The sequence below is a fragment of the Apiospora kogelbergensis genome (genome assembly GCF_038363985.1).
Source record: "Apiospora kogelbergensis strain CBS 113332 chromosome Unknown utg000006l_segment0_segment0, whole genome shotgun sequence".
NCBI lineage: Eukaryota > Fungi > Ascomycota > Sordariomycetes > Amphisphaeriales > Apiosporaceae > Apiospora > Apiospora kogelbergensis.
Window position 1 is genome coordinate 3897897 of NW_027117423.1, and position 12760 is coordinate 3910656.

General features: G+C 53.5%; 5 protein-coding genes across 5 annotated transcripts; 2 read left to right on the plus strand and 3 right to left on the minus strand.

Annotated features, from left to right (window-relative positions):
* Positions 1–395: 395 nt before the first annotated feature.
* Positions 396–1545, plus strand: PG998_010065 (NAD(P)-binding protein; the record flags this gene model as incomplete). The annotated part of the gene is made up of 2 exons (XM_066876881.1): positions 396–1181; positions 1264–1545. The coding sequence occupies 2 exons, from the start codon at positions 396–398 to the stop codon at positions 1543–1545; spliced, it is 1068 nt and encodes a 355-aa protein (XP_066729037.1).
* Positions 1546–1674: 129 nt separating this feature from the next.
* PG998_010066 (uncharacterized protein) lies at positions 1675–3910 on the minus strand (the record flags this gene model as incomplete). The annotated part of the gene is made up of 3 exons (XM_066876882.1): positions 1675–2994; positions 3065–3557; positions 3609–3910. The coding sequence occupies 3 exons, from the start codon at positions 3908–3910 to the stop codon at positions 1675–1677; spliced, it is 2115 nt and encodes a 704-aa protein (XP_066729038.1).
* Positions 3911–5259: 1349 nt separating this feature from the next.
* On the plus strand, positions 5260–5904 carry PG998_010067 (uncharacterized protein; the record flags this gene model as incomplete). The annotated part of the gene is made up of 1 exon (XM_066876883.1): positions 5260–5904. One exon carries the CDS (start codon positions 5260–5262, stop codon positions 5902–5904), a length of 645 nt encoding a protein of 214 aa, XP_066729039.1.
* Positions 5905–7804: 1900 nt separating this feature from the next.
* On the minus strand, positions 7805–9418 carry PG998_010068 (uncharacterized protein; the record flags this gene model as incomplete). The annotated part of the gene is made up of 3 exons (XM_066876884.1): positions 7805–7843; positions 7867–8908; positions 8982–9418. 3 exons carry the CDS (start codon positions 9416–9418, stop codon positions 7805–7807), a joined length of 1518 nt encoding a protein of 505 aa, XP_066729040.1.
* Positions 9419–10224: 806 nt separating this feature from the next.
* Positions 10225–11368, minus strand: PG998_010069 (uncharacterized protein; the record flags this gene model as incomplete). The annotated part of the gene is made up of 2 exons (XM_066876885.1): positions 10225–11057; positions 11146–11368. 2 exons carry the CDS (start codon positions 11366–11368, stop codon positions 10225–10227), a joined length of 1056 nt encoding a protein of 351 aa, XP_066729041.1.
* Between the last annotated feature and the right edge of the window lie 1392 nt (positions 11369–12760).

Sequence of the window (12760 nt, forward strand, 5' to 3'; positions counted from 1 at the left end):
TCTCCGTCCACATAAGGCTATGACGGTGCGGGAAAAGCCGCTTGGAGAACATCGGTGTTAGCTTTAGTAATGATGGATCCAGATCTCCATCGGGCAACGTCATGCAAAACCATATCGGTAGCCTCGGTGCTTGGCAGCAATGACCCAACTATGCGTTCAGTAGTATAAGATGGCGAGTGCATCCGCCTGGAAAAGAAAAACGAAAAGAGTATACCAATCTCATCATATCATCCATCCTGTCTTGTTCACTCCAGACACTCACTCATCCCAAGATACCCTAATTTGAAGCTTAAAATCCCCTGTGCCACGCGACGCTAAAACTCCTTAGCGCCCCTTTCAAAAACTACCCCACTAATACTCCCAACATCTCTAAATAACATCACCAAACCACCACCATGGTCGTCAACAAGGCCCTAATCTTCAAGAAGGTGCCCGAGGGCTTCCCCGTCCCGGGCGAGCACCTGACCATCGAGGACGTCGGCTTCGACGCGGACGCAGCCCCGCCCAAGGGCGGCATCACGGCCGAGGTGTTGTACGCGTCGTACGACCCGTACTTGCGGGGCCGCATGCGCGAGCCCAACACCAAGTCGTACTCGGCCCCCTTTGAGCTGGGCAAGCCCTTCGTCAACGACACCATCGCGCGCGTGCTCAAGACGGACTCGCCCGACTACGCCGTCGGCGACCTGATCAAGACCTTCGGCCCCTTCCAGCAGTACATCAAGATCGACCTGAACGCCCCCGTCCAGAGCGTCTACAAGGTCGCCCCGGCCCAGAAGCTCGACAACCCCCACGGCCTCGAGCCGGGCTTCTTCCTCGGCGCCCTCGGCATGCCCGGCCTGACCGCCTACTCCTCCCTGCACGAGATCGGCAAGCCCAAGCGCGGCGAGACCATTTTCGTCAGCAGCGCCGCCGGCGCCGTCGGCCAGGTCGTTGGCCAGGTCGCTAAGCACGAGGGGCTCCGCGTCATCGGCTCCGTCGGCTCCGACGACAAGCTCAACTTCATCACCAAGGAGCTCGGCTTCGACGGCGGCTTCAACTACAAGACGGAGAAGCCAGCCGACGCGCTCAAGCGCCTCGCACCCGAGGGCATCGACATCTACTTCGAGAACGTCGGCGGCGAGCACCTCGAGGCCGCGCTGGATGCCATGAAGGAGGACGGCCGCGTGGTCGTTTGTGGAATGGTAAGTGTTTTTTCCGCCCTTATTCTCCCGCCCTTTTCCCCATACGCCTGTCTACATGATCTAACTCCTATTCCTTCAACAGATCGAGGGCTACAACAGCCCGCCCGAGAAGCGCTACGGTGTCAAGAACCTGTTCCAGCTTTTCGCCAAGCACATTCTGATGCGCGGCTTCCTTGTCGGCCAGCCCGACTTCGGCCCCGCCTACACCAAGGAGCACCAGGCCAACTTGCAGAAGTGGCTCGCCGACGGCAGTCTCAAGGCCAAGTTGCACGTCACCGAGGGTATCGACAACGCCGCCGAGGGTTTCTTGGGCATGCTGAAGGGCGAGAACTTCGGCAAGGCCGTGCTCAAGATCAAGGCTTAAGAGCCTGCGTGGTCGGTCACAGCATTGACCGCAGAATGATTTATTAGCTTATGAATAATGAGATATCTAATACAAAAGAATACGTTAAATATCTACCGCTCCAGCACGGGAAACCAAATTGAGTTACAGTTAGCTCAAACAAATCGTCCTTTCTTCTGCCTTCTGCCGCCACAGCTGCTGCATAACAACCTTGGGGCCCTCCAGGTCTGAGAGCTTCATAATACCATTCTCGAGGTCAATAGATGAAACTCCATAAGTTGAATAGTGCACGCCATCAAATGTCGTTTCGCCAGTTTCCAATACCCCCACGCGTTCCATATGCCCATTAACCTCTCTCATCACAAGCAACGTTGCCTTCTGACTCTCCATGTCAGGTGGTGGATGCGGTTCCAATTTGGCCTCTTCCAATATCAGGCATAGATACGGCTTCATCACTTCGACAAAGTCGTCGACAGATGCGCCGACAACCATGTGCTCTGTCTCCGTTACCGGCAGTACGGCGAACGCATTCGGCTCTCCCCACATTCGGTTGGCGTCGCCACCCGCCGGTCGCACGAGATCTTCGGCTATGAATCTGATCTCGGTAGTCGCAGCTCGCAAGTACAACCGCCTTGGGTGGCCGTCACTCGAGTTCAGGTTCTGATAAACTTCTCCCAGGGACTCCGTCTGCTCTGGGTCTAGGCACACCCATGATAGATTGATATTTGGGTCTTCGGGGAGCCTTACAGGACCCTCCCAACCAATCCACGACCAACTTGGGAAACTGAGGCGACGGCGTCTGGCCCTTTTGGAACCATGAGTCCAATCAAGAGCGATTAGCGGCCCATGAGATCCTTCTATATGCAGAATTGGAACACCCCAAATGTGATGCTGGCGGACGCCACTATGCCTGTGGTCGTTGAGGATACCCAGGAATGCCCGAAGAGAATCGTCTTCAAATGTGAGGAGCCTATTGCTATACCATACAATCTTGCTCCTCAGGTCCAAATATTCATTCAGTGGTGCTGCTTGTTGATGACTCCAAGACTTTGGTAGTGGCCTTTTTGAACCTCTTCGAATCAGACCGCTGGAAGTCCAGCCCGCATCTTCCAGCGAAACACCATTTGTCATCGCTTCCGTGAAGACCATACTGTCGCAGATAAGCAGTGTTTGAGTTTCGGTAAAGAAGAGCCTGCGCCTGGAGAGGCATCCTTCCTGGTATGTCCATCCTCTTTCAAGCCACCTGACCCGTCTCCTCCAGAATTGATGAGGGCCATATGGGGGTATTTGGCGGAACGTGAGCGATCCCACGGTGGTCTCCAGTGTCGGGTCACGTCTCACACTGATCCCCGGGAGCCCGTCGTTGGCGCTGTCTCCCGTTATGGCTATGATGACGACGGCGGCCTGCTTGTATACCTCATCCATCCTGGCTATAATACGTTCCTTATAGGCGCTATTTTGGTCAATGCACTGATAGAAATCAGTCACGATTCCGAGTCAATAACTTCGTTCCGCAACGATGGATTAAGATGGGACTTACATAGCGATCGACCCAGAGGTAATCGTAACAGAGGCCGAGGGCCACCTGTATGCTATCCCGTACGACTGCAGGGAATTCGGGTTCTTTGCCTTGGAGATCTGGAATAGTTGACACGTCGCCCCAGACGTAGGACAACGCGACATACTCACTATCCGCAGGGGCCGCAATGACTCGATTTGTGTGGCAATCGATCACGAGGAGTTCCAAATCTGGCAGCGCGGCCCTTGGATCCTGGCAAAAGGGGTGTGTAGACCGGCATATTTTCTCGGCCGTCTTAACGTAAGTAAAGTCAGGGCGGTCACCTAGGATGTGTAACAAGCCATCATCTCGGGTCACGACTCTTTCTGTCTGATGGACGGCTTGTATCGACCCAACAACAGGACCTCGTGCCGGAGAATGCTCAGGATTGGCGTCTATTGACTGTTGTGAGATGTTCGCATCGTCGGGCTTGGCAATTTGAGAGTAAAACAATGCGAGACACCCGTACGCTGGACTAGAATATTTTCGTGGCAATGATCCATCATGAATACTGAGGCTGACATACGGATCAAGTCTCCCCTTATACCCCTCCGCACGCGATGCCCACCTAGTGGCCATCAGCGTATGATTTCCAGAGGTGCCGTCTTCTGTCCATGGCTTTATGGTTGCAAGTGCACGGCAGATCGGGCATGGTGAAAGCTGCAAGATTCTGTGCGTATCGGATGGCAAAAATTGTCGAACATTTACTCCGCGCCGACCGAATTCTTCCTGCGTTTCTCTGATTACTTCGGCCCAGTCGATCGCCTTGCACACCGTACAGAGGGTGGCTTGGCCCTTGGAGCTGGGCATCACCCCCGATGCATCCATTTGATGGTGTCTTGTAATGTGCCTATGAGCTTTGAGCAACCGAGCAGGCGCTGAAAGAAGGACGTGGCGTTCGTCTCCTGGTGTTTATCTTTAAAACCATCTATCGTCATATTAGCGCTGTCAGCACGCATCATTGTTGATCCGCGGTTGCGATATTTGTTCCTCGGCTCGGCAGAGCGAGGCATGTCTTGATGTTGAGCAAGATGGTTCGCCGTTTTGACGCTAAGCATTGCAGCAATCGTGAGAAAAGGGATGACATGTTCTAGTAGAAGTCGGCCGTCTTCTTCGGCTGCCAGGTCGGGCACGCGCTGATCTTGAAACTTGCTCGGGTATTGTTAACCTTACTTCAGGCCAGGTAGCATTGGAGGTGATTGGGAGGACTCCTTGAAACTTGGTGGAGAGCCCAAGGCCCCGCCTCGTAACACCCCTGCATAGCTGGGCATTTCACGTTCATGGTTGAATCCGCATTGGGTACGAGCATCTTCGTTCTCACAAAGGCTATTGCAATCAATTTGGAAGGAATAGCGAGCTTTGTCGTACTGATTGATGGCCTACTTGGAATCAAATTGCCTCGGACAGGTCTTTTCTCTGCTTCTTGGGAGTGTTCTGTAGAGTGCAGGCATGTTTAAGCTTAGCGGGTGCCATCCCCACTGAGTCCCCAGCGTTCCAACGGGCGCTTGCAGAAATCCCCCTAAAAACCGCATCGTCGGATCTTTTAAGGCACGCCAAGATCAAGCATGGTGGGTGTTGCGGATGTCAATTGTCTCAAGCGAACCATGGCATCGCGCATACTAGGGTGAGACGCAGAGCCTCACAGCGCTTCGACCAAACTCCTATCACCCATCGGACACCCCGGCCCCAGTGACCAGCTCCTTTTGGGTCCCATTTATGATCTCTATCTCGGGCTACCTGCCGAATCAGTCCAGATTCGGTCCTGTGAGCCAACGACAAACCCGGTTGCCCATCAAACGGCCCCATTGCGGGTATGGGATGAAATATCCTGGCATCCATCAGGAACCCAGCAATAGGCCGGCAGATCGGCTCGTTGAAAGGATCGTGAACGTCTCCCGCCCCAATGCGACCGGAAGGAAACATGATTTAAAAAGGATCGCCCTTCCCGCTCCATGACAGCCGCTTCTTCTTGCCCTTCTCTCCCCAACCTACCTTCGTGTATCTTACCTTCATTTCAACCACCAACGTTACTTGTAACTATCTATCTTCCCCCTCCGGCAAGGGTTGCTTCCATTCGTTTTTCCAACAATATCCATATTACTTCTTTCGCCCTCGGCAATTGATCTTCGCTCTTTTACATAAACCGCAACACCTTTACCACCAACACCACCATCAAGATGCAGTACTCCACCACTTTCACCGTCGCGGCTCTGTTCGCCTCGCTCGCCGTCGCCGTCCCGACCAACCGAGTCCCCTTCGTGACGGACAAGAACATCGTCGGCCCGCCCATGGTGCCCGTCGAGCCCCTCGAGGCCCGCCAGAACGGCGGCGCCTGCTTCATCACCGGCAACGCCCAGCTGCCCGCCGAGGTCGCGACCGTCGTCAAGCAGCTGGGCCCCAAGGTCAAGTGCAACGCCGGCGTCAAGACGCTGGGTGGCGTTCCGGACGTGACCTCGGGCGGCCAGACCTACAGCCAGATCGACTTCTCCAAGTCGGGCACCTCGGGCCTGGAGTTCGCCCTCAACACCTTCGTCACGGCCGATTGCATGGCCGACAGCAACCTGCAGGCCTTCGAGGACGCCCTCGACGTCTACACGGCCACCGAGGCCGGCCTCCGCAGCAGCGGCGGCAACTTCGCCACCATCAAGGCCCCCAAGTTCTTCCTCGCCATGCAGATCGCCCGCATCAAGACCGCCCTGGGCAACGCGCCCACCGACGCTGCCAACCAGGTCGACCATCTTGCCGAGAAGGTCACCAAGAACGCCGGCCGCGTTGATGCGTCTCTCATCGCCAAGGTCAACGCCCTGGCCAAGCAGACGTAAAGGGAGAATGAAGTGCATTAAGGTACTGTCATAAAAGGAGGGGAGGATATGTATGTAGTTGCCTTTGCGGGTATATACTAATAAGTCAATTGGGTTGAATGAATTCCATAATCCTATGCCTTTGAACAATGACGTGTGTGTGCGGTATTGCCTTCCCAAGTGTGGCCTCACGAATGATAGCTGGCAAGATTCTAGAAGAGGGCAACTTCAGCCACTATAGATTGTCTGCAAGAAATATACTTGTCTGTAAGTATCCTGTGCATGGTGGACAACCAACAATCAAACAAGGAGCGCCGATCTGAATGTATGGGCCTGCCGGTCGCATCACCCGCCATGGTCATGGAGGGCCACGCCGTTGAGGCAGCGGAGTCCCGCGTGTGGCGAGAGCTCTTTGAGGGGCCGGGACATATAGCTTATTTGCGGATGCCAACCCATCAGAGGGTGTATTCGGTCTATCATGAATACAAATCCAATACAGTAGGTCAATTGTTCTATCGCATCATAGTAGAGCATGTTTCGTTTCTGTTGGGCTCATAGCTTGACAGTGAACATGAGAGCAAAAAAGAATAGAAGAATAAATGAATCATAGTATAGCAGCAGAAGTAGGTCTACAAGATAAGTGGTATTAACGTGTTACCTTCCAGAAGAAAATCAGTAGAGTAAACATTACCTACGGTGTTATATATATATATACGTAAAACATGGGTTAACACACCAAATACTAATACCCCCCAGGGTCTACCCCTGCTACTAAGTGCGACATGCTCTATCAATCCATCCCTGATCTAACCTGTGGGTGCGCCGAGTCTATCCAAAGTCTCAACCAGTGGAATCCAACGGTATGGTTTCCATTCAAGCAAATCATTCTTGTCACGATATGGTTGAGCATATGCGTCACCTGACTCCAAGAATTTTGAGATATTGAGAGCGCAACGCAACGGCTCTTGCTCAGCGGCTGAGAACTCTTGTATACTCGTCACACTGCTTCTCGATGGACTACGAGAAACGTAAGTGCGGAGATCCCGACAGGGACTTGTTTCCCTGAGAACGTAGGACCCAAGCGCTCAGTTCAGACCAGGGATCAGACATGGAACTGTGCACCCAGCAGTGTTTGGTTTCGAATGCTACGTTGCGTGGGTTCCGTGGTTGCAATGAGACAACACTTGGTGTGTGAGGAGTCGGTGAATTCCCCATCCCTATTGGCGGCGAAGGGCTAAACTGACTCTGCTCACGTATTTCCGGTACTAGAGTTGATGTCGTTTTGGCGAGGCCAATCCCTAGCGGTGTTCCATCCAGCTCGGCTAAGCCCATCTCGCCCAGCAGCTCGATATCTGTGACGTGAGGGGACATCGGACGGGGATGCGTAGAGGTCGGAACTGCATTCATTTCATGTGCCTGTGCGGAGTCCCAATGAAACTCATCCCAGTGGCGAATCTTGCCTCTTGTTGTATTCGAACCGGTATTTCCTTGTTTCCGTCTGCCCCATCTGTTGTGTAAACTTCCCAAGCGTTTCGAGTGTGAAAGTGAATTTTCGCGTGAAATTATGCCTTCGGATACTCCCCTTGAACGGTCGGGGGTCGCATGTTCTGAAGTACTGGAGCTCAAGGTGCGAGTACAGTCTGGCGTGTGAGAAGAGGTCGGTGATGCGATTGAGAAGCCGCCATTATTGTCATCGTTCGGTTGAGATTGGGCTTGCGACTCTCTGTTGCTCGTAGACACAGGGGCATATGCTGCTGTATCACCACTATTTGATAAATGCCCATGGTGCTTCCGCCATCGAAGTAAGTGGAAATTCATGAATGACCGACTGGGCCTTATCTTCGTGTCTTTGAACGATGTGTCGGTGATGGACCCATTCCGCTCGCATGAAATGGGATGGAGAGCCTCTTTCTCGGGAAACTCAAGTCGTTGTAAAGGTGTCGCTACTGAAGTCATAATCCTGTCTCGTAGGGAATTCGCTACTGCCCGATGTGACTCGTTGATAGTTGAGGAACGGAAGAGCCCGCCGATCAATTCGTCGCTATGGACAATGAACTCCATAGCTGTTGGTGGACAAGAATGCGAAGACAAAGTAGCATGTCCTTCCACTATTGCTTCCGCCAACAGTGGCTGGTTCGACAGCCGATAGATTATGACTAGAATCTGCAGCACGTCTGTCCTGCCTGGGCCATGGGAAGACCCGTCTAGTGTCCCCCAAAGTTGCTTGCATAGCCGCAGCGCTGTCTCGTATTCGAGATGGTGAGCATGACACAAGGCCAAGGCATAGAGGAGCTGATTGGCCATTGTCCGATCAGTACCACGAGACTCGATGAGATCTTCAATATACTCTGCATTCTGTCTGCCTTTATCCTGGATAAAGCAACATATGGCGCGTTGGGTCCTTAACTGGCTGTAGTATGTATCATCGGCATCACGGATCTTGTGTCGACTGATGGCTTGCGCAAGAATATCTTCAGCTCTGGAGAATTCAAGGAGATGTATTTCTTTCTGCACCATCTTTTCGAGGCCGGCAGAAAAAATGCCTTCGAAACTGTCTTTAGCATCCGTCGTCAGGTCTGTACGGTAGCGGTCCACGAGTTCCGGAACAGGGGGTATCCACACTTCAGGGGCGTCGTCAAAGTGCGGGATGTGTCTATCTTGTGTAGGTGGTTTCGTGCCACTACGGAGCATCTGGATGTACTGCGCATATGATGGTACGTCCACAGGCGTAGACAAGCTCATTGCTATGGATTCGGCATAACCGCGTTGGTTTGCTTCCGGTATCCCGTCGCGAGTGCTCGTGGCATCAACCGTTGACGCAGCTGTGCTTGCCGCCATGTGAAAGCTTCGGGCGGCGCAGACCATGCCTTGGAGATTCCGCAGAATATATGCATCGCTCCTTCCCATGAATGCATGAGTATGGGGATTTGTAGCCGCATGACTCGAAGTCTCCAGGAACTGTTTGAGCTGTTGAAGTTCACGTAAGGTCTTCTGTTGCGACGTATTACTCCTCAGCGAAATCGAGCTAAGAATCGAGTCAGACTCTACGCCATACTATAACCAAACACCATAGGTCACTCCGAAGCGTAAATACTAACATATTGATGACTTGAAGTAGAGTTTGGAGAGAAAGCGTCGACATATGGATTTTGTCGCGGAAATTGACAACATCGCGGGCGTGTATTTGCATGCCGACCGCCACTTTTCCTCGCCAGAAGAGTTTATTAGAGCGGCCTGAGCCGCCAATTCCCTTGGCAAGAGCGCTCAAGTCATCGACGGTTTGCTGGCAATCTGCAATAGCAATGCCGCTCTGCTCCCAGACGTCTTCGTCAATTGGAGCTAAACAAAGCGGGTTCCGCTGGCACTCCTTCAACGTTTTGTTGATGGCCTGGATGTAGCCATCTAGGCCCCGGAGCTCGATGCACAGCGCCAGATAGCCGGAATCGCCGTGGCGAAGTGACTGCAAGAACTTGTAGAGCTTGGACGCGGCCTCCGCCAAGGTGATAATCGACGTGGTGATGGTAAGGGGATCCATGGTGATTGACCGACATTCACTTTAGTTTTCGAAGCGAAGGATGGATTGGAAAGAAGTTGGCAGAGAGCCTGCGTTTTCAAATGATCAATACTTTCTTTTCTTTTTTGGTTCAATGTCAAGCTGAAATCGGACATTGAGGCTGTGCACCATTATCGTATGCTGCGGCCAAATGGCTTAGAATGGCGCTTCTCAATGATGACATTTGTGCTTTCTTTTTTTTGATTCGATGTCGAGCTGTGAAGTTAATACAGTTTTCCCTTACCAATTACGGCAGATAAGGCAAATTGTAAGGCATTCTACAGAAACAGAGCTTTTCTCGTTTAGTGTGGAAAACACCCATTTGAAATCAGAAATGATCACTTTGTCGTCTTCTGGAGTATATCATAAAGACTTGTATTGCTTATAGGCAGTATCACTGATTAATGTGCCAGAAGGAAGACACAGACGGACAACGTACTCAATGAATTGACATAGTTTCGATACACGTTTTGCATTTACAAAGTAGCGAGAAGACGTCATTGTGGGAAATGAGGTGTACTAGAGAAATGAGGTACCCCGTAGATATTTATGGTATGGATACAGCTCTTTTCCATATACAAAGTGAAGCCCGGTATGTGTTCAGTAAGACAATCGATCAAGTCCCTCAAATGAAGATATAGCTCTCCCATCATCATCATTGCAAAAGATGACTCAGGCTAGTCCATGTATTGACGACAGATTAAGGCGTTTAGCAGCCAGCGTAGATTGACTGGGCGAACAGAGCGTAGGTGTCACTTTTCGGCCGCCAACGTTAGCATACATAATCATCAAATGCAAAAGAAAACCCCGAAGAAAAAGGGGTAGGGGAGCAAAACATACGCGTGGTTCAGGTTCTGGCTGGCCGACAGGCTGCGGACGTAGCTGTACCCGTAGCCGTTGTAGTCCTCGGTGCCCTTGATCTGGGACAGGTGGGTGGCCTCGTGCAGGACGGTGCTGGCCTGGTCCTGGTCGTGGCAGGTGCGGGAGACGCCGGACAGGGCGCTGAAGAAGAGGTTGCAGTAGGCCATGTAGCTGCTGGAGGGCAGGGTGTAGGCGAGGACGCCCGAGGAGCAGGCGCCGTAGACGTCGGAGCAGTAGAGGCGGCTGACGCCACCGCTGGTGCTGCCGCACTCGGTGGCCACCTTGGTGAAGACGTTGGCGACGGTGGTGACGGTCGACGACGACGACGACTTGAAGTACTCGGTCATCTTGCTCGAGCTGGAGCGCGCGGTGCTGGCGGCGTTGCGCGCGGCCGAGGCGCAGTTGGTCAGCGCGGAGCGGATCGCGGTGCCCTTGGACCCGGTGCAGTCGGACTGGACCGAGGTGCGCTTGTCGACGAACGAGGCGCGGGACTCGGCCGCCTTGGCGCCGTCGACCTCAGCCTTGAGCGTGTTGGAAGTGTAAGGAACCACGCCGTCCAGGGTGGTCGAGTCCAGCGGGGCCGTCAGGAAGCCGCTGGTGGAGACGACGTCGTAGGCGCCGCCCTTGCTCAGGTCGTGCATCTGCGCGATGTCGAAGGTGGCCTCGACCGAGGCACCGGGGGCGATGACCTTGAAGGCCTCCTCGGGCAGGCCCGAGGTGGCGACGCGGAGACGGATACCGTTGAAGGCAACCTTCTCGGCTGATTCAGAGGGAAGGGAGGCATGTCAGCGAACTCTGATGATGCTATGTTGAGGGCGAATGAAGGGTGGTAATGAGCAGCAACTTACAGCCCTGGAACACATCGACCTTCTCGACAGCGGCCTCGTCAAGGAAGGTGCCGGTCTTGAAGACCTTGATGGCCTCCTTGCCGTTGTTGACGACGGTGGCCTTGACCTGGGTGTTGCCGGTCTTCTCAAGGGTGACGGCCAGGGGAACCTCGCGCCTGGTGACGTCGAGGACGGCGGCGCTGGCCGCGGAGGCGAGGACAGTGACGGTGGCGAAGAACTTCATGGTGAAGATACAAGCGAGGGCTGGAACAAGAGGGATCTGATCAGATGAGGGGATGAGGCTGCCTTGAGTCTGGACTGAGCGAGAGTCGATGGGGATGAGGATCATAAGAAACCATTGGAAACGCTCAGGATCTCATCCGATACTTATACACGAGAGGGCCATCGCCAACGCCCCTATTGAGAGACTCTACTATAGCCTGCACGGACCGCTCGGAACCCGTGATAGAATGCTCCTAAACAAAGAAAGGAAGCTGTCTAGCGCGCGCGCGCCAAACGACGCTCGTGAATGGTTGCTGCCGCTGTCACTTGCTCGGCCAGACAAGACGAAGAAGGCATGTAGTTTTCCAGAATGGCACCACACCCACATCTTGGGCGGGAGGCCGGAAGCCTTTCGCCAGCACGGGGAGGAGCATAAAGGTGTTGCTCATTGGGTTGTCCCTTAATCTATTATTAAGAGAGGCTATATGCGCTATGCAGGTTTCCCAAGGTCGCCTCCCACGCATGATAAGGAAGACGAACGATTTGTGGAACAATCTCTCTAGCTTAATATTTACTCAACATAATGCCAAGGGTTGGGGTCGGTCTGCCTGGTTGAAGGTGGAATAGTTAGGCTCTGTCGCCCGCTCATTTGGACAGAGTCCCCCCAAATCCCGTCGCCTTCCCCACGCCCACGGGCCAGTGGATTGATCGCAGGTGGCTGTTGTTTAATCCGTAGGGAGCCCAGTGACTGGTCCATGGAACCCAAGGCACCGCGAAATACGTATCGCTATTCTGCTAGACCCATTCTCTGCCTCCTGTTGGGCTACCAGACTGCCAGATTGTACGACCTGTTCCTGGGTTTGTCCGTCCACTAGGAAGTCGGGGGATGGCATCCATCATGATATGCCTGAAACCGACGAGAGTGGGGTTTTGCGCGACTACCGGGCCCGGCGACCAGTTAGGTTAGAGCAGACCTACAGACATGACTTGCTTATCAGTCTGGAATCTCGGAGCAGGCCTCGATCTCCCGAGACTACCCCAGATTTGTACCTGGTCGCTGCCGATCATTTCCCAGGATCCTTTTGTCCATTCGCCGAGCCATTGCCCAGACGAGGACTAGTAAACATCCTGGGTTAGCCCTTCCGCCCCGTAGCTTGGGATGCGGCAGTTCTGCGAATCGCCGCGTGCCGCTTACCGAGATGGTTTCGCCTAGTCTTTCCGCATGGTCCTGGTTTCTACGCGCCCAGGCTTGGACGACTGGCGCACGTTGAGATAAGCGTGGGAACGTATGTATAGTCTGTCCATCTTATCTGTCGGTTGTTGAGTAATTGATGCGGCAGCGGGTGGCACGGCAGATTTCTAAAGTAGCACCCATAGATATCAGAAAAGCGCCACACGCATCCACTCGATACGA